This window comes from Micropterus dolomieu, linkage group LG07, assembly GCF_021292245.1.
Source record: "Micropterus dolomieu isolate WLL.071019.BEF.003 ecotype Adirondacks linkage group LG07, ASM2129224v1, whole genome shotgun sequence".
Lineage (NCBI taxonomy): Eukaryota > Metazoa > Chordata > Actinopteri > Centrarchiformes > Centrarchidae > Micropterus > Micropterus dolomieu.
The window spans coordinates 29194651-29215908 of record NC_060156.1 but is presented as its reverse complement, the minus strand read 5'-3'; the positions used below and the strand labels follow the sequence as shown (position 1 = coordinate 29215908).

The following is a 21258-nucleotide window of genomic DNA, read 5'->3' as shown; positions in this document are numbered from 1 at the left end:
GTTCTGCTGCCCGCAACATCCTCCAGCATGACCGGTTTGGCGGTGGGTCAGTAATGGTGTGGGGTGGCATTTCTTTGGGGGGCCGCACAGCCCTCCATGTGCTCGCCAGAGGTAGCCTGACTGCCATTAGGTACCGAGATGAGATCCTCAGACCCCTTGTGAGACCATATGCTGGTGTGGTTGGCCCTGGGTTCCTCCTAATGCAACACAATGCTAGACCTCATGTGGCTGGAGTGTGTCAGCAGTTCCTGCAAGAGGAAGGCATTGATGCTATGGACTGGCCCGCCCGTTCCCCAGACCTGAATCCAATTGAGCACATCTGGGACATCGTGTCTCGTTCCATCCACCAACGCCACGTTGCACCACAGATGCTTCAGTCCAGGTCTGGGAGGAGATCCCTCAGGAGACCATCCGCCAGACTTTATGGTGCTCATAGAAAATACTACATTTGTAACTTGACCCTGAGGTTGTAGTCCAACAGTCTGACAGCCAGTCTGCCAATGTAGTATTACCTGAAGGTCATCCACAGGTGATCAGTTCCTGCTGTGCCAATTGATATATGTTTACAAACTGCTCTACCTGGACTTGTCATCTGCCTTTAACACCATCATTCCACAGACCTTAATCAACAAACTGCTGCTGCTGCTGGGACTAAGACCATCTCTCTGCAACTGGGTCCTGGACTTCTTGACAAAAGGCTACAGTCGGTTAAGATCCACAGCACCTCATCTTCCAATATCAACTCAACACATCCTTGCGGGGAGCCTTCATACCCCTCCCTCCTCCCCTCTTCATTGATGGAGTAACTGTGGAGATGGTGTCCACCTTTAAACATCTGAGCCTGCACGTCTCCAGTGACCTCACATGGGCCACCAACACAGCCAGCATCATTAAGAAGGCCCAGCAACACCTGTACTTTTTGAGGAGGCTGAAGCGGGTCGGCTTCAACCCTGCGATCCTGACCTGTTTTTACCGGTGTGTGGTGGAGAGCACACCGAGATCCTCCATCACTGTCTGGTAGGCTACAGAAGCTGACAGGAGGGCGCTGCAACGACTAGTTAAATCTGTTAAAAAAAATAAATTAACAACAGCCTCATCTATGTCAGCAGGTGCAGAAGCAGGGCATCAGATATCATGGACTCCACCCACTCTCCCCCCTTGCAGAAGGTTGCGCAGCCTAAAAGCAAGAACAACAAGGCTAACATGCAACTTCTTTCCAGAGGCTGTGAGGCTTATGAACTCCCTGCCCTTTGCTCTCACATTGCTGCTATTGCACTAGCCACTTTAATGATGCCATACGGTTTTTAAATAGTGTTTATTATGGTTAAGATTATCTAAATGTTTTTATATTAGGACTATCTTAATTTATTTATTCTGTACACTGCTGGTCCCGGGAAATTAATTTCATTCCTTCATGCTTTACATGTTTGAATGACAAAGAACTGAATCTGACTGATATACAATCTGCGTGACCGCTGACTTAACAGATAAGGCATCAGGCTTAACTAAGCCTGGCTGTAAGCCTGCTCCAGACCAGGCTAGCCGCACAGAATAAATCTCCACGGTAATTTATGTGCTACTGCTTTTATGAAACCGAGTCACAGCCTAATTCAGCAAAGATAACTGGAAAATCCCGGATTAATCCGTTATCTTGGTTTTGTGAAAGAGCCATCAGGACCCTGAAACATCAATGTTGTCTTTACACCTGTGCTTTCTTACTGTGACATGTCTTATTGTGCTGGCAGTTTGTGTATGCAAATGCTTTTTTGGTTGCTTGTTGTTGAAAATGATCACATCCAGAGTATTTAAAGTACTGCTCAAGAGCACATTTTTACATCATTTATTTTTAAAGATCATACTTTACATAGTAGAAATTTAACCACATTTTTAGACAAGCGGTTATTAAGCAAAAATAATAATGTTGCTGTCTGTTCTATTAACATTCCAGCCCTGTATGGTAAAGGAAAGGGCTTAGTCCAGGACTGAAATGCACATTTACTGTTAAATAAGTCCAGGCAAAATTGCTGCCCATTAATCAGGATCATTATGAAGGATTTGCAAACACCATCCAAGGTACCAACTGATGTCCTACCCACAATTATGGTGGAATATTTCACAAGAGCTTCTTGTAACGTGATAGCCACATACTGAAAGACATTCTGTGATTTCTAAACACAGTTCAACGTTGTCCTGTGACTCTCAAAGCAAATGGAAGACCACACATGATCCTGATACATCTCTGTACTTTGACAGAGAACCAAGTCCACAATAAAACAAGACTTTCACTCCGCCTCCGCGTCCTCTTCAGAGGGTTCCTCGCTCTTTGAGTCATCATCATCCTCCTCCTCCTCATTGTCACTATCTTCCTCCTCTGAGGAGGAGCACTCTTCCTCTTTCTCTACAGCTGGCATCTTAATGACAATTTCATCATCTGCATCGTCTTCGTCAATGACCATGGACTTCCTCCTCTCCAGGAGAGACGGGGTGCAGACTGGTGTGGTGTCCTGAAGAGGAAGAGGGGAGCTCATTAGCCACATAGGGTCATTCTGGTACAGAGGGGATGTTTATTTGTTTTGGTAAACTTTTCCCTCGAACCTTTGCAGTTTTGATTTTCCCTGGAGTTAATAGTATGTTGGTACATGGGTTTTATCACGCAGCCACCAAGAAACACGCAATAAGCTTTACGCACCACAGTACTATAGGCACAGATATCTGAGCCCAGATCACAGGTACACCTGGGGTCATTTTCAGTCTGGGCCAAAATTAAATGTATATTCAGTTATGCAAAGTGGGTTAAAATCAAGGGCAACTGGACTTGGTTGAAGATACTCAAAGGCTTTATCCAAGACTTCAGTTCACTAAGAAAGCTTGGATGGGAGGCAAAACGTCTTTGAGAATCTTCAGCCAAGTCTGGTTGCCCCTGATTTTAACCAACCTTGGATAACTATGACATGGATGACTCTTGAGAATCTTCACAGACATCATCATAAGTGTTGGCCTTACATCACTACATGTAGACGCATTCATGGAATCAGACAGCTTTTTCTTCTGAGGGACCTGGGCCGCCTGGAAAAGCAGAGAGAACACTGAAGGTTAACATGATGCCAACAAAAACAGCTCTGCCATGTTACCTGTGGAACTGCCCATCATCATATTTTTTTTTTCCTGAAAAATTTATTTCTGAATTTTGACAACCAGTTCTATTCTTAATCAGAAGGGCAAAGTTTTGGTCAAATATTAAGTTTTTTAGATTAGATTTTTAAGACCGATAGTGATCTTGATATTTGAGGATTTTAAATCCAATATATCAGACACAGATTATTTCTAACAACTGTCGTGTAGTTATGATAGGACTTTGAACAAGAGTACAAGTGATGTCAGCTGATTGCTGTGCTGTGTTCAAACACTGTAGCCAACAGAAGAGTGCCCTCTGGTGGACAAACTATACAACTACAACATTCATTTTTAATTGTCATTTATCAGCTGTACAAACAGCTAAATAAATGTATCTGCAGTTAGCTCATATTGAAGCTCTAATGATATATTTAAAGGATAATTTCTGCATTTTTAAAACTATCACAGATTCCAAAACTTTTTGTGCTTATTACTTTTTCATTCTAGAAGAATAAATTTTTTTATAGCTCAGATAACTAGAACAGCTAGCAGCCATATACTATCTCACTCACAAATCCGGGGAAGTCATAGTCAATGCCACGTGCTGCAAGCCTCTTGCGGAGCTTCGATTCTTTCCGCAGGAGTTTGTCTTTCAGCTTGGTGATCTGCTCTTCTGTGTGTTTCTTGTTGTAGCGGGCTACAGCAGGATGTGAGGGTTTTTTAAATTCCCTTTCAGAGCCAACAAACAGCTTTTCATGCACTTTCTCTGGTGGCATCACGTTACCTGGGAAACAGTAATGATGATGAGCTTAAAGCAATTTACCTTTATAGCGAGTACATGGATATATAACAAAAGTCTATACAAAAAGTGTGAAAATTAGGCATAAAATAATATGTTCTCTGTAATCACTTCTATTAACATCTTAACTCTGTCGATACCGATTATTCAAGTTAATATAGGTAACATTAGTATCAAGGCACAGCCAGTATTCTAAGAGGTAATGTTTTTATCCAAATTAACATGTGTGACGCAGGGAAACAAGAGTCATGCCAGTCATTAACAGTCTTGTACTTGAACAATACTCACATTTGATGAGTCTCTCACCCATGAGGTAATTATTCATGGTCTCTGCAACAATTTTGGCTACTTCATCACATTCAAACTCAACAAATGCATAGCCTTTGCTTCCACCTGTCTGCAGGTAAAGTAGAGAAAGTACAAGTACATATGAGACAGTGATAGACAGCGGGAAATTATCACACATCAAGGGTTTCATACCAAACATCTGCATTTGATTATACTGTTTTTATATTGCAGATTCAAATATTTTAGTTTTCCTCATGCTTTTGTTGGTACATGGGTTTTATCGCTCTGCCAATAGGTGAGCAGGAGATAAGCTTAATGCACCGCAGTACTTTAGGCTCAGTTATCTGACTTCAGACCACTGTTACATCTGAGATCATTTTCAGCATGAGCCAACATTCTGCAGGATCACTTCCACAATGTCCAGTCAACCCGATGGGACAACTGGGTTGATCTAAAATCTCAAAACAGCAAACTGAGAATTGTCTATACTTGATTCAGTTGTTTTTCCACACACTCAGGTTCTAATTGATTCAGTCAACAATTAGTGATAGGCGGTAGTGTCTCATGTTGTATAATGTAAATGTATGGAACAGACTGCATTCATGTGTCTGAATGTGAAGTCCGTATGTAGTTATTGTTTGTTACTGATGCCCAAGACAAACGTGCTACCTTTTTACTCCTGGACAGCCGCAGCCTCAGGACTTTACCAAACTGTCCAAAGTACGTTTTGAGCTGAGGTTCAAACAGCCCAAGTGGCAGGTGCCCGACATAAATCACTCCAGGGGTCAAATGGCTCCCCTGTAAAAAAATAAATATACAAAAAAAAACCACAATAAACAAAAAGGACAAAGTTACAGTTTCAGGGTCCTGGATCCTGGACATGTGAAGAGAACAGAGTACCTGCGCTTCGCAGTCACAATGTCTGCTGTGAAAGTGGCCCCTCTTTCCCTAAACAGCTTCTGATGTAATTTTAAGGACAAGCAACAAACAAAGAGCACATCACACATACTGTAATATGAAGAGCTGTTTGATCCCAGGATCAATAACCTGTATATTTTTTATTTATATATAACACACGGAATGATCTTTACATGCACAATAATACATGTGTATCAATAAAGAGGGGGGAACAAACAAGGCAGAGTGTTTGTGATTTAGCATCACAGCTAGCCGCCAGCCGTGTGTGAAGCTGACGGTGCTGACTCGACATTTTGACTGCGATTCTCACGGTCAGCTATGGAAAAAGGAAAGGCCGAGCAGCGGTAGTCTTGCCCGCATCAAAGTTTGGTACCCTGACGAAATAAAAATAAGTAAAAACACTATGGAGTCACCATTTTAATTCATTACCAGCTCTCGCGGCACTGGTCTCTATATGCAACGTTAGCTAAGCCGTTATAAGGTCTCCATTCTCTTAACAGCCACTAACATAGGAGTATTTGACCTCGCTAACGGTTGCAGTCAGAAAAGCTGACATTTCCAATAATATGATCACAAAATCCGACGGGTAAGGGAATAAGGTAAAGCCTGTCAAGATACTGTACTGTACTGATAAACGCAGAGCCCTCGTGTAGTTAACGCTAACGTGAATAACGTTCCACACAGGGCCACAGTTCCATCTCTACGCACCTTGCTGGATTTGTTCTTCTTCGCCTCCTGCACCTTCTTCTTGAACTCAGACTCCTGCTTGGGGTTCAGAGCCAACAGTTCTTTAGCCGGCTTAGGAGCCGTTTCTGCTTTACTTTCAGTCATTTCGATGAATTAACCTTACTGACACGGGACATAGATTGTAAACTCTCTACGCACCACGCTAGTATCTTTATCCGGTTGCCCATGTGGTGACAACCAAAGAAGTGCGGACGGAAGGTTGCTTTGAGCGTTGGCCACAGTCGTGCGCTCTGCACAGCGCCATCTACAGACACGGAGGATTGTCAGTCAGTGCAGCTAGTGCAATCCAAAGCAGAGCCTTCGGTGTAAATAAGGTATTGATTTCTGCCATCATATGTTTTCCATTATCAAGTGTTTTTCATGATTAGTACTTATCTACTCAATATGAAATATAATTTTCTGCAGAATACTGTAGCTTAGAGTATTTGCACAAATCTCGTGCCTAAGGTATTGTAATTCATTACATGTACAGTATATATTATTATTATTACTTTATTTGAATAGCACCTTTCATACAATAAATGCAGCTCAAAGTGCTTTACAGCAAAGAAATGGCATGCACAGAGTGCTTCACATCAAAAAAGACACAATACATAGTTTTGGAAATGAATTTCTTTAAATTATTTTGAAATAGTTATTATCTTATAGTTGTGAGATAGCTCATTATTAAATAATAATAAGAGTTTTATGTGTTCTTCATGACTTATTATCAAGTGGCTGAAATTGGCTTTAAAAAAAAGATCTATACAAGAATAGACACACACACACACACACACACAAACAAAACAAAAAAAAACTGGGGGTTACTTTCAATTAATTACTCCTACTATCATTTGGAAAAATGTTACAGTGTGAAAGAAGGAAAGGGAAGGACGAGCACAGGGGAAGTGGTGAGAAGGCAACAAGGGGGTGGAGAGTTTACCAGTAAAATAATGAGGTGAGACAGACATTAGCCTACATACAGATCAGCAGTGCGCACAGCAGCTTCAGTGGATCTGGTTTCATGACATGGCAACGAAAATCATCTACTTCACAGTGAATGGGAGACCAGAAAAGGCTGAATTCCCGATGGACTGCCCTGCTCAGGATGTCAAAGGTAGGAGCAGAAGATGATGTTACTGTTTAAATTTGATATAACTTGTTATTATAGATTATAGAAATTTGAGTAGCATTGTGACAGACAAATATTCTAACAGCTTTGTTGTAAACCAAACAAGTAAACCACCCAGACAAGTGCATGAATTAGATGCATGGGTCATTCATTACACAAGCAGATGAAAGATGTGTGTTACGGAGGTTGTCTAAGCTCCACACAGCGATTCAGCTGCCACTGACAGCTCATCACCTGTCAGATCGGCTTCACGTGTTCTTTATGTATGCTTTGTTTGAAGTGCTGAGGAAGACAAAAGAAAGCACCATACTGAAGATTTCTAATATAATGTGAATGAGCACAGATTCTTGAGCAGCAATTGTTTGTTATTTGGAGTATTCTTATTCTAACTGTGGCAGTCTTATATAAAAGTGGTACCACTTTCTAATACAGTACATTTGAAGGATTTATAAGTTGTAACTACATGCTTTTATTAATGCTAATAAATACTTTACAAATACTTAAAGATCAGTTACAAGCCATTGTCAAGAACCATTTTTGGTTTGACAAGTTATGAAAAATCCCTTTGGTCTATGTTTATCCTTTCTATTTGGCAATTTTGCTTTTATAGATGATGGCAGTTCACTAATAAGTTGTTAGAAATTAATTTTAGTACAGATCCTCTGGATCCCTTTTCCAGAAGGTAAATGCTCATGCAGCCTTACTAGTTTGATTATAATAACGGTATAATTGATCTATAATGCTTTATTAAACTATTAACAATGAATAAAGCAATTAGTTACAACCAGACACCCTGGCTACACATGGTAGCATGATTCTTGCTATGGATGGTTAAGCACTTATTGTTAGTATCTTCAAAAAGTGGTACCTACAAGCATGACAAAAAAAAAAATCATAGTTCAAAGACCACTTACTAGTTTTTCCCAGCACTTTGAATCACACCCATGGTCTTCCTCAGCGATTTAGTGTGTCTCTATAAAAATAACAGTAATACATAAAAAAACTTTCTCTTTGCATAGTGTGAAATGAACAGTGAGATGTTCTTTCCAGATCTGTTCCGCTCTGCAGCCGAGGCAGGACCCCATGACATCCTGAAGCTGTACAACCCCAAAGGCAACATCATCAACATCTCCCCGAGTCTGGAGCCCAACAGCCCAAACTCCTGCTACAAGCTGGAGGTGGTGGCCTCCGAGTGCAACAGTGAGCCGTTAGGTATCTTTAACTTAGCACCATGGGAATCACAGTGCTGGGGTTTATTTAAAAACCGTTGACAGTCTCCCTCTTCTCCTGTCACTTCTGGTGCAGAGCTTGCTGGTGCGCTCGGATTTGACCTCTTATCCATGGAGAAAAGGTAGGCAAGGTGGGAAACAAGAGAAACAGGATATACTTGAGGAAAAGTATAGCTTATTTAATGTGAAAGGTGGAAAAGTCTGGCGTTTCTTTGCATTATGCTTTTAAAAAGGAGGCCAGATAGACCATGAATTAGAGACTTTGAATAACATGATCCAAAGGTGTAGATAAATGACTTAACACTGTGCGGGTGGTGTGTGAGCTCAGACTGCAGGGCCTGGAGAAGAAAATCCTGATTGAAGCCGGTGAGACCCCTGCAGTTGTGTATGAGATGAAGAAACAGGTGGATCGATTCCGGGACAAACTAGAGGTAGGGGACAAAGTACTTGGGGGCTTTAAAGCTGTTCATGAAATTTGGGGAAAAGAACATGGAACTTATTAATATGCATAGGGAGTTTGTTAATCCTAATCAGAAAAAACATCTCTATCCTGAGCCAACAGTCAGGTATTGTATTGCCTTTCTAGCTCAACCTCAAACAGACACATTTAGCGACTAGCAGCAGAACACAGCATTCAGCAGCTAAAGAGGTATTTACCAAAGGAGTTGGTGGAGACCGAAACAGAAACATGATTTCCATGAATTCTTTTGTAACGACATTCAGGGTTCCCATGAACTGTCCTGACTTTTGGTGATCCCCTGACATTTTCCCTACTCCTAGTGAGATTAACATTTGTAGTGAAATGCCTCAATCTCTTAATCTCATTGGTACAGCAAAAACAGAGCACACTGAAATCAGTAATGATAATGTAAATGATAATGACAATTGATTTGTAATTCCTGGCCTGAATTTTGAAGGGTCAATCTGGGGATTTGATGTGATGATCGATGTGTTTCGCTGGATCCTCATTCCTTTCCAGAGTGTGGAGCATCTGAGCTGGCTGGGATTATTTAAAGATCTGTCAGAGGGAACACACAAGCCCTCCCCATTTTACCACAAGAGAACCCTACGAAAAACCAGGAAAGAGTGTGAGCATGTACGGGAAAAGTTTCTTCAAATGAGGCACGTTCACGTTCCTGCAAAACTCAAATAAATAATGCCCTCCATATTATATATTATATCTTTGAATAATAGTAATCATGTGCATTTGTTGTTACATTTGCAGCTCCCTGGAGGTATCAGACGAAGTGAGGCAGTACTTAAAGACCCCAACCTTTGATAACTGGTAAGTTTCCACCTGGCCAGTAGAAATCTGGAGATGCTTTAATGTCAAACAACCAGTGCACCTGTTTCCTTAGTGCACAGCGCTTAATGACAGTTGTGCCCAACGAGCATCTCTGACGCGTTTCTGAAGAGGATAGGAGCCGTCACCCTTTTCTTCTGTTGGACAAACTCATCTTAATATGAATAGGCCTGCAAAGGGCTCACAAATCAAAAGAAGGTCTTCATAAAAGGCTTAATCAACAAACCATGTTTGAAGTGGCCTTCATTTGGAGGAAGTGCATTCTGCATTCAGAAAGGCTTGGCCATCATTTCATTTGTCTGAAAGCTTTTAAAGCAAACCCCTAATGATGGCCTTGGACATGTGATTACGCACACAGGCTCCAGAAGGAGACCTGAAGCTTGGGGTGTAAATAAATCAATAAATCAATAGATTCCTTTGAATCCCATGTGCTTTTCTATGAGCTCTGCTATGTGGGCATTTTAAAGGACAAGGCTGACATTCTTCTACATTTTTGTCAACAAATGCCTTGAAAAAAAACAAAACCAACAATGGTGTTTTTCAACACTTTCTTTCTGTGGCACTCAGCCTCAAGTCATTCCTAATGAAGACATACATCTTTAAAAAACAGTCCACAATATAAATGACTCAGTAATTTGCTAAAACTACTGGGCACTGTAATTGTTAGCATTTTTAACATGTACACAGGACTAAATAGTGCATTTGTTTTAATAGTTTTGGACAATGGAGCTCCACCGAGGAAGAAGATATATCTGGCTTTAGATACACACAATACTTGTTTTAATAATAATAATAACAATAATAACTGTGGTTGGGTTGTGTGGAAGCTTTTCTTGAAACAAACCAGCTAACTGTGGCATGCTGTTGAGTCTGATAAGTGAAAATATACATTTTACACATTTCAGTGGGTGAGATGCCTTTATTAACCTTTTTGGGTTTTTTATCCAAGCATTAATATTTATAACCAGCTTCCATTGTTGTCATTTTTCCACCCATTAATGTATTATGTTTTGTTGTTTTACATAGAAAGACTAAAAACTAAAACATATAAAATACGAAGGATCTGTTTCAAAGACTTTACTGTCACTGTTATCCAGGATGTTGCAACTTGAGAAACTGCTTATGTTTAATAATACTGCATGTACCATATAGATGGACATATTAACCATTTGTTTAAAAATGTTTCCTCGCAAAGACATTTTGTGTGTGTGTGTGTGTGTGTGTGTGCAGGCAGTGGGAGGACGCAGAGATAATGGTGCTCCTGCATGTCATGTACGCAGATTTAGATTTCATAGCGACCTTCAACATTGAGCCTGAAGTCCTGCAACAGTTCCTGTTTGAAGTCTATCAAAGATACAACAACATCCCTTTCCACAACTTCAAGCATTGCTTCTGTGTTACCCAGATGGTGAGTGTGTGTGTGCGCGCGCCATAACGTTGATGGCACATTGGTGTTAGAGAGATGACTCTAATCACTGGACAACTCTACAGGTTAGGCAGTTATCGCAACATATCTATGAAGGATTACATCTGATGGTTCGAATTCTTGCCTTCAACATTTTGTACAAAAATAGCTAAGGCTTAAAGGATTCATTCTCACCTGCATTTATCAATATTTTCTAAATATTGTGATCTGATAAAATATTTAAAATCAGATGACTGTGTAAAGTAAAAGGTTTGGCTCATCTGAACAAAATCACAGAATTAGTACCCAACTCTACAGTTCTTTAAGGGCCTTTGCGGGTAGGAAGGGAGGCAGGAGCAATCTGAGAAGAGGAGCAACCAAGGAGCGACAAGCGGGCGCAATCCCGTGAAACTGTCGCAGCCGTGCTTGTCTCACGCACAACCTTTTGACCTGCTTTTAACCTCCTTTAGCTCATTGGTTTGGTTTAAAGGTTCAGTGTGTAATATTTTATTGACAGAACTGCAATATAATATCCATCACTATGTTTTCAGTGGTGTATAAAGATTTTATATAATAAACCCTTTTGTTTCTATTACCTTAGAATGAGTCATTTATATCTACATAACCGCGGGTCCCCCCTTCCATGGACGTCGCCATGTTGCGCCGTGTTTCTACAGTAGCTGAAAATGGACAAACAGCCCTACAGAGCGTGTTTCATCACTACGTTCTTCTTGTTCTACTTCTGGTAGAATTCAGGCAGTGTAGACACTCATCACTACGTTGAATATGTACATTAGAAGAAGAAGTAGTAGTATTAATGTACTGTGGGGGGTCAGCAAATAGGATTTGCATTGGAGCAATATTTTCAACCATTAGATGATGGGTAAGAATATGACACATAATATTGACAAGTATTGATGTGGTGTGCAGTTAGCTCAGTTAGTTAAGTGCAGGACTTGCAGCCCAAGGGTTGAGAATTCAAACCCATCTTGGCACAACTTTTTTTGTCTCTTCAACAAATGGATTCTGCAGCGACAGTTTCTCACGTTACGGCATGTGCTGCAGTGTTTGTGTTTTGGCCTTGGCCTTGGGGGCCCTATTCAAAATTTAGTTGGAGGCCCCTCTGACAGTCGGGCGTTGTCACTATATATGACACAGAAACATGTCTTGTTTTTAAATACGACCCAATGAATGCCATGTTTGTTTAGCACAAACACACCAAAGCAAATTTCTTAAACGTACTTGGCAATAAAGCTGATTCTGATCAAAAACTATAACTCTATATTATTATATCTACTATGTTTGAAGTCAAACAGGAAACATATGATACTGGAGAGCCAGGTGTGGTAAGCACGATGGTACTGCTCTTCACTTCAACAGGCACAGGTAGACCTATGAGGGAGATTAACAAAGTAAATTAGTAATTTTAGTAAATTGACATCTTCATACACTGAGTGTTGCTAGAGGTGAATAAATGTTTAGTTATTGTTGATGTAGGCCTAAGCTTGCCGGCAGCTTCTTGGATGATACCAATGATGGAGAGGTGGAGGCTGATGGACTTGCTATTAAATAATAAAAATAAATAAATAAAATGGCTGAATTGAAATTACTTGAGTTCTTAGCTTAGATCTGGAGGATCTTATAATGCAAGACAATCTGCAAGAGTTTGATGCTGTCCCCTTTTAAAAAGTGACTTTAGATAAGATGTCTTTTCAACATTGGCAGCTTAGGAGCTCCATGATGTTTCTCCAGAATCAGTCTTTAAAAACAGCTACTACACACTCCCTACCTGACAGATTTGATTTATCAAAGGACATGACATCTCTATAGGTTTAACTCAAACACAAAACCTACCAGCAGTGTCAGCTTATTGGGTGTCAGGACCGTGTTCAAACCTGGCCTATCTGGTTTTGTTCTGTTAAATGCTTTATAACATCAGATGTGAACAGCTCAGCTCCAAGACAATTTGTATAGCGCCTTTCTAGTCTTTTCGACCACTCAAAGCGCTTTTACACTACATCTGCATTCACTCACATTCATACACTGGCAGAAGAGCCGCCGAATGCAGCCTGGGGGAGTCGGGACTGAACCGCCGACCTTCCGATTAACGGCCAACCCGCTCCTCCTGAGCCACAGCCGACTGTAGGGGGCCCTCTGCTGGCCACGGGGCCCTATGCCACTGCAAAGGTCGCTTAGTGGCTGGGCCGGCTCTGCCATCAACCTACGGACACTTTTTCAGTTCCCCAGTATCTGCAGGCAGAGAACACTAGGGGAATAACATTTTCTGAAGACTCTTTCAGAGGTGTGTCAAGCAGGCTACAGACTCTTTTAATGTTGTTCAGAATTTTTCAAACTAAAAGCTCAGTTCAACACCAAATACTGCATTGCAGTAAACAAGCTTCTTTTTTATTACTTTACTACTTTTTTATTTTGTAGGCAAAACCACTAAAGAGGAAGTGATTATGTGAGTAACTGTTGCTGCCATGACTGAGATTTTTTTCAGCACCACTATCAAAGTATTTATTTATTTATAGTTTTTGCTGCTATCAAAGCACCGTAATCTGGCAGCGGGACAGATATTATTGTTGGCGGGCAGTTTTGGCGACGGTCCATAATCACAGAGAGAATTAGCCTAATGTGCTTCCCTACTCAATGTTTGTATAAACTGCATCCATTATGTGGTTTATAATGGACTGTGGTGCAGAAACAATGACAGTGTTTCACACTCTTGGCTTACGTTTTCCATGTTATCTGTCAGAGGCCAAGTCACAATAACATATGGTTTTACTGAATAATTAAGTAAATATAATCTCTTAATATATCTACCTAAAGAAACCTCATTTCTTCATGGCATGGATTATCTCTGCTGTCTCAGAAGATACACCTTTTGTGCTCTGTCAGCCACCGTAGCTGTCCTACACTCTTGAAAAGGGTTGGTGTAGTAGTAAACTGGAAAGTGGCAGGTGGAAATTCATAACCCTCATCACCAGTTGCCACTAAATCTTACACACTGAACCTTTAACATTTAGGAGATGATTTAGTTTGCGCAACTCTCACTGTAAGCAACCCCTTCCACAAAACATTGATAAACTCACTATACGCTACGCTGTCTGCCCTGCTCCAAATAGAATGGCAGACAGCATTGGCAAGTAAAAATGTGCGCACTTAGTAAGCTAAAGGGACGTTTATTTTTCTCAGCAGTTGGAGACTCTAACTCAGCTCAGCTAAAAGGAGTATGAATATTGGACTTAAATTTGTCAGCTTGCATGAAACATAACTAAATAAATTCTAATGTTGTTTCATGACGGCTGGATGTGTAAATGAACAATTGTTTGCTAACATGTTAGCCATGTCAACTTTGGAAGCCTAATGTTCTGTCTGTGCATCTGACTGTACATGTGTGAAGCAACATGTTGACTTACTATCCTTTAGAAATATTCATGTTCTTAAACATTATTGTTGTTAAAAATGGATCACATGACTATGTGTAATGTCAAAAGGGGTCGTGCATCCATTAGCTTTGCTAAGCATTTTAGCATCAACCTAGCCACAGCAGGCAGCTGTTATCAGCTGTCCTGTTTAAATGACAAAATAATTAAAGTTTATTATTAAATTGCTTGTTAACACAGAATTTGGGCATGTTAAAGTATTTTAAACATTAACACAACAAAAATTGACATGTTAACACATCAGATAGATTTTCTATGCCTCATTGTTAACGTGCAAATACCTGTCACAGCCAATGGGTCGTTCCGTTTTGTTTGGGGATTTTTGGCTATTGCTGTTGCTAGCCAGATTTTAATCAGTAACAATCATTTCCAAATCTGTGTCTGGTTGTAATGTTATCAGTGCTACCACCATTGTCACTATATCATATATCAATCAATGAATAAAGATGATTGACCATCAAGTATGACCAGCCATGTATAATGCTGTATGCCTGATCTTAACATGAAATTCCGCTTTATATTAATGATCCTGTAATGTTTTGGTATGTACTTTGCAGTGGGCTGCATACACACCACAGTATTTCCTCAGAAGAAAAGAAAATTAGATTCTACGATTACCTAGTCCAATTCAAGTTTCAAGTCACTCGTGGTCATAATGAATGTTGTATCACCTGCTGCGTTCAAACCAGGCTGCTTATAAAACTGCGTAGCTATAAGGGATTCTGTTACTGTAACCTGTTTTTACTCAAAGAGCACAACCATGTAATGTGCAATGCAAATAATGACATCTTATAAACTACTGTAAGTAAACACACCCCAGACTCAAACCCAGTGTAACGTTATAACTAAATAAAACTGAAACGTTACATGATCAATAATAAACCTGTAACCTGTTTGCAGCCGTTAATTAATGTGATGGCAGCCAGCGGGACGTAAATGATTACGTTAATCGACCACCACAAGTTTGCCAAGTAAAGAAACGCTCATTCAACTTTTAATAACAAACAACAGTGGGAGTTAACCTCCCGTAGGTCGTAGCTAAAGCATGAAGCAAGCTAACATTAGATGGCCAATGCTGAGCTAAACGTTTACTCGCCACAGGTTACAAACCTATTTTGCATTCAGCGCTTCTTTGTTGTATTAAGTTTTAAAGCCAAAGTTTATGATGAATGGTACAGCAGCTGCCGCTGTTTGTTGTCCTCTCACACATGTGGGTGAGACTGTGTACTGTGTGTTACGTAGGCAGGTTATAGGTAACGCAGGGAGGGAATAACAGCGAGCTCATCAGACGTTTCCTAGAAGAATGTTCACGAGTCCCACAACTCGAGTCCGAGTCGAGTCTGAAGTCTTTTGAGGACGAGTCTAAAGTCAAGTCTGAAATCACTGTGTGTGCGACTTAAGTGCGACTTGAATCCGAGTCTCAAACTCGAGTCCCCATCCCTGTGTTCTCGTCCATAATATTATTACTTGGACTGTCTTCATCATCCGATGATGCTAGTCTCGTACCATCCCCAAATGTGTGGTTGCAATTTGACAGAAAAATCTGCAGCGTCATCACTAAGCTAGCTTTCTCCTCCTTTCAAACCTTCACCATCTCCCATTGAAAGTTTAAATTGGCTTCTAAAGCCCAAATCTGCCTTACGTTTATTATTACACAAACTTGCGTTGTTGATCGATGTCACTGATGCACCTTTCCTCATGGATATGTATGAGTGCCCTGATTCAAGGGCCCTCATTGGACACAACCAGAAAGGGCATTAACTCTACCTGTTAACAAGCATTTTAATTTCTTCTAAACACAAAGTCTCTAAGATGTTATTTGTGCAAATGGTGTTTCATAGTACTCTATCTGCTCGGCACCAAACAGCAGTCAGAAATATTAGCAACTAGCAAGTAAACATAGTGAAACATCTAGCAGCTGAAGAGCCAGATATTTCCCTCAGAAGTTGGTGGTGATCCAAACTGAGCTAAAAGAGAGTGAATAATGGACTTACATTCAGTCTGTTTCTTCATCTCTGAGCAGATGTATGGTTTGATCTGGCTGACTGACCTGAGGAGTAAGATGGACAGCATTGACCTGCTGATCATGTTGACCTCTGCAGTTTGCCATGACCTCGATCACACAGGATACAACAATGCCTATCAGGTATGAAATTCCCCCTATGTGGTTCTTCAGACAGTGTCTCCTTGGTGAGCATAACTTTCTAGCTGCTGAGGCCTCATATTAACTTCTGCTGAACTTCGGAATGCCTTATTATAAAGACTGAAGACTGTGGATTTTACATTGAATTTGCTGTATGGACAGGAGGAACAATAAAAGTGACCAGTAATTGACTGATTTGGTTATCAAACAATTCTGACCAAGATAAAACTAAGGCAACATTTTAAAGTACTGTGGGAACATTTTGGGTAGTTTTGCGGATTTACTTATTGTGGTTTCTTGTTGCTTATCAGCAACATACGCTGATACCAATGTATTTGTGACAGCTAAAGTTAGCCAATTCTATATGCTAATATACAGTATAATACTTGTTTACCCTATACAGCATATTAAATAACTGTGTGTCCTCACAGTCTCTGAATCCTATTAAAACCTTTATAACACCTAAATGTCAATATCATCTAAAAACTTTGAATTCTCAAGTTGTGTAAACATAAAATTTAATTTCTGAACTTATTCACCATAAACTCTATTTAATGCTAATCTGAAACAAATGTCGGACCATCTTTCAGATAAATGCTCGGACAGAACTTGCTCTTCGCTACAATGACATCTCTCCACTGGAGAACCACCACTGTGCTGTAGCTTTTGGTTTACTGGAGAAGGTAAGGATGACAACCCACTGTTTGTTCAAAACACTTCGTGCAAGCTGCCGCAAAACTAGTTTTTAGGGATTTGAACTAAACCTGGACAAGAACAGGATGACTATCTCCATGAGATTGAGTCAACTATGCAGTCAGTGATAGTGAACTGATCATTTTCTGTTTTGTAGACAGAGAGCAACATCTTCAGAAATGTGTCCATGGATCAATATAAACGGATAAGAGAAGGGATCATAAAGTGAGATCATCTTTTGAATTCTCTTAGCAAGCACATTTGTTGTTATTTAGTCATGAAAGCATATGGGATGGGTTTATTTGGTTGTAATTGCAGATGCATTCTGGCCACAGACATGACAAGGCACAATGAGATTCTCAACAAGTTCAAGTCCATCCTGCCAGCTTTTGACTTCACCAACAAGGACCACAGAGATGTGGTAAGAGGAGTGCAAATAGAAACACAGATGTATTAAGAAATTCATGTAACTTCAACATTTATTTATGTTGACTGTATGTTTGTCTGCGTGTAGCACCTTATCACCACAGCAAATTCCTCGTATGTGTAAAACACTACTTGGCAATAAACCTCCTTCTGATTCTGATTCATGCTTAGCAAGTATTATTGTCTGATAAAGATGTCTTTTAACCTTTCATTCTTTCTCTTATAAGCAGTGGCCTAGTTGTATTCTATGGTACAAAGTAATGTCAAGAATACAGTTTAGGGATGAAATGATGACTACTTGTTATCTGTATGCAATTTTGCTGATTAAACCTCTGCTCAGGATGAAGCTGGGCTGACCAATGTAACATGGAGTCACCAAACGTGGGCCAGGGGCATGTCAGGCTTTTAAACCTATTCTGAACCAACAGGACATTTAATTTTGATTTTATCCCTTATTCCATACATCATTCATTGTTGACTTGAATGAAGTAAAAACCTTCCAAACACTGGGACTACTACTCCGTTGCTGTTGACAGAAACATGTTAAATATGAAGTAAACCAGCAGTGAGATTAAAAAACCTCTAACGTCACACATTCAAACCAAATCAATCACATCAAACTTTATTTGTATCATATAGATCATCTCATATAGGCTAGTGCCATTCAAAGTGTTTTACAAGTGATTGACAATTTCATAATAAAACAAATGTATCATTAAAACAAGTTGAGATGGATGCACACAAGAAATAGGAATCAGAACACCAATAAAATCAACACAGTAGATAAAACACAAAAACAAACAAAATAAAAACATTTTAAATCAAGAATTCAATTAAATTAATAGTCTAATGATGTCTAAAGACATGAACCCTTTGAGCTGCTCTCGATTAGACTGTTCCAACGGCTCAGAGCATACAAATATACTGCAGTGAACTGACAACTTTTGTAAAGCTGATGGGATGTAAAAAGCTGCCTCACCTCACTGACCTGAGGGCCATCCCGGTACATTTCAGACTGTGTTGAGCATGTCAGACAAACAAACAGAAGAATTTTAAAATCAACATAATTCCCGACATTTCAATAAGGTCCTTGCATGTTTCATGCTCGGGCCCTAAACAAAAATGTAAAGACTTTAAATTACGGCTGTAACACCTGGCACTAGTCTTGTCTATATATGCTTACATTAATGGCAGCACTTTTCAGCCCTTTTAAAGATTTTTGTGACTTTAGGATTAGAAATGTTTTAATATCACTGCTGATTAAATTTTTTGTGACCAACAAATATATATACTTTTTTGCTTTCTGGGCAGCTGACGTCTCTTTCAGGAGAGCTCAGCGTCCCAGACCACATCAGACTTCAAACACCAGCCAAACCTCTGTCTTTCTCTCATAATTAATGTGCAAATGTCTGATATTCCCCTGTTATGTGCGGAGCTGATGATGATTCTGATCAAAGTGAGCGACATATCCAATGAGGCGAGGCCCATGGAGGTGGCTGAGCCTTGGTTGGACTGTCTTCTGCAGGAATTCTACAACCAGGTAACTCAGTCCGATTGTTTGTACAGACATTTCATACTGTAGCAACACCCGAATATTTGTTTCAAAACCATAGAGGATTGTTTCCATCTGCCCTTCTCAGTTCTGTAGTTCAAAGCTAAATTAAATGTGTGCGTTGTCCTGTAAGCCACAACCTGAAGCATTCTGATTCAGGAGCAACAAAGTTAATTAAAATAAAAACAAAATCAAAAGTTTCACTAGCCAGTCCTACACTATAACCATTAATCCTATTAAAGCTTTGTTGTCTATCTGCACTCAGAGTGATATGGAGAAGTTGGAGGGTCTTCCAGTCACCCCCTTCATGGATCGGGACAAAGTAACCAAGCCTTCATCTCAAACAGGCTTCATCAGATTTGTCCTTTTGCCTCTCTTCATCGAGCTGGCCAACCTTTTCCCCTGCCTGGAGGTAATTTATTTTATAAGATTCATATACATCCAGCAAATGCACTCACTCTGAGCAATATGCCTTTTGGGTTTGGATGAGTTACTTTGGGAAATTGCTTATTAAAATAAAATTGGACATGGATGAGGGTAAGTTTGCTCTCCTGCTGTGGAATTTTATTAATTCTTCATTCATTCTGCAGCAACACATTATCGATCCGGTACGGAAGGCTCTTGATTACTACACAGAGATGGAGAAAGCACTGGAGAGGGAGACACAGAACCGGGCTCAGAGTGAGAATGCAGCCAAGAGTAAGGAGACACAGAGCACAGCTGACAGCCAGACTGATGCTGTTGGCCCCGAAGCCTCGAAACCAGACGCACAGTGAACTATGGTGAACGGCACTATATTTATATTGATTTAAATGTTTTAGCTCCGTTTACATTTGTACTTTTGCTCAAGCACAAGTTGCCATTCCAAGCAGTGCCTGTTGTAGTTTTGGTGTATGCAGTATTATCTGTAATGTGATGAGATGGAACCTAACTTTTACTTTATAATTTTGCTGGAGGGTTAAAAATAAATTCTCAACACTAGTAGGCTACATTTTAAAAGAGAATTTCCAAAGTACAGTTCAACAAATTAGTTTGCCTGAATTATGTTTTACGACAATCAATATTTTGATTAAAGGAATGCGTGACAAAGGATTAACAGATTATAGATATGTACATTTCAGACAACATTGCATTTCTACTCCAGTGTTGTTTGTTTTGGAATAAATAAACTGCATATACTGTAAGTTGCTTTGGTTGCATTGCATCAGTTGCATATGTGCATGTAAGAAAACGCACTCCAGATTCCCTCACCCAGCATGTGAGGCGAAGCAGCACCTGTGGTAACAACTATTGTACTAAATTTTTTTGGGTTGTTGGGGTGTAACTAAAAAAATCATGACTCAGTGGGAACTTGATCAATCAAGTTTCTTTGGAATGAAGTACAGAAGAACAGTATATAGAAAAGTGCTTTTTCTTTGTTATGATCTTCACGGTTCTTATGTCACCTTTGAATAAAACCAATGAAAATTAAATGTTAAACAGCTTTTCCATTTTTATTTTAATATGTCAGAGAATGCCCATAGGAGTATGTGAAAATGAAAATTATTGCAATTTTATTTACATTTTTACTCAAATAAAACATAAGTACATATGTGGAAAATTCTAATGCTATTGTGGAATTACATTTTCAATTTTTAGTTGTACTTTGGTTTTCCATTTTAATATAGCCCCCTATAGGCTTCCATAGTATGAGTAAACTTTACATCTAGTATGTCATCTTTCGAGAAGAAGTAACATGATGCTTTACACAAGACAAAATCCCAGAGTAAACAGTCATACAGAAACAAAAGCAGCAAAATGGTTTGATGTTAAAAGTGGAAATTTGATTTGCTGGTGCAAGAAGCACAGTGTATCTTAAGGAAAAATGGACAGAAAGAACCAGTATTGTTTTTGTGATTTTCAGGGGCTACAGTAGCTTGAAAATGGAGCTGTTGTACCTCCGGAGGACAAGTGAGAGTTGGGTTTTTGGCTTCCTTCTCTGAGAATCAGCTCTTGCCTGGCTACTGAAAGCTGACATGCACACTAGGGGGTGCTGTTATTTCTTCTAAATAAAAGCCAGCCTGCAATGTAAGTGACAACGA

At 39.9% G+C, this 21258-nt stretch overlaps 2 protein-coding genes and 2 non-coding genes across 4 annotated transcripts; 1 reads left to right on the top strand and 3 right to left on the bottom strand.

Annotated features, from left to right (window-relative positions):
* Positions 1 to 1824: 1824 nt before the first annotated feature.
* nifk (nucleolar protein interacting with the FHA domain of MKI67) lies at positions 1825 to 6022 on the bottom strand. Its single transcript, XM_046054742.1, has 6 exons — positions 5828 to 6022; positions 4871 to 4999; positions 4202 to 4310; positions 3687 to 3898; positions 3004 to 3066; positions 1825 to 2504 (listed from the first exon to the last, which is right to left on the bottom strand). The coding sequence occupies exons 1-6, from the start codon at positions 5948 to 5950 to the stop codon at positions 2283 to 2285; spliced, it is 858 nt and encodes a 285-aa protein (XP_045910698.1). The 5' UTR covers positions 5951 to 6022; the 3' UTR covers positions 1825 to 2282.
* On the bottom strand, positions 2628 to 2756 carry LOC123974430. Its single transcript, XR_006825850.1, has one exon. It is a non-coding gene; the product is annotated as a small nucleolar RNA ACA64 (small nucleolar RNA).
* On the bottom strand, positions 4460 to 4589 carry LOC123974429. The gene has a single exon (XR_006825849.1). It is a non-coding gene; the product is annotated as a small nucleolar RNA ACA64 (small nucleolar RNA).
* An 852-nt stretch (positions 6023 to 6874) lies between the features above and the next one.
* si:dkey-219c10.4 (high affinity cGMP-specific 3',5'-cyclic phosphodiesterase 9A) lies at positions 6875 to 20403 on the top strand. The gene is given in 13 exon segments (XM_046054734.1): positions 6875 to 6962; positions 8028 to 8189; positions 8495 to 8637; positions 9186 to 9338; positions 9442 to 9491; positions 10740 to 10917; positions 16387 to 16509; positions 17097 to 17189; positions 17357 to 17424; positions 17518 to 17620; positions 19061 to 19165; positions 19443 to 19589; positions 19768 to 20403. Coding segments are annotated over 13 exon segments (1599 nt in total). The 3' UTR covers positions 19954 to 20403.
* The last annotated feature ends 855 nt before the right edge of the window (positions 20404 to 21258 follow it).

Bases quoted from the DNA above. Each gene is read 5' to 3' on its own strand.
- nifk (XM_046054742.1), bottom strand. From the start codon at position 5,950: ATGACTGAAAGTAAAGCAGAAACGGCTCCTAAGCCGGCTAAAGAACTG. The intron at 5,000-5,827 runs GTGCGTAGAGAT...ATTTTTTTACAG, and splicing joins AGAAGAACAAATCCAGCAAG to GGGAGCCATTTGACCCCTGG. The intron at 3,067-3,686 runs GTGAGTGAGATA...CTGCTTTTCCAG, and splicing joins ACTATGACTTCCCCGGATTT to GCGGCCCAGGTCCCTCAGAA.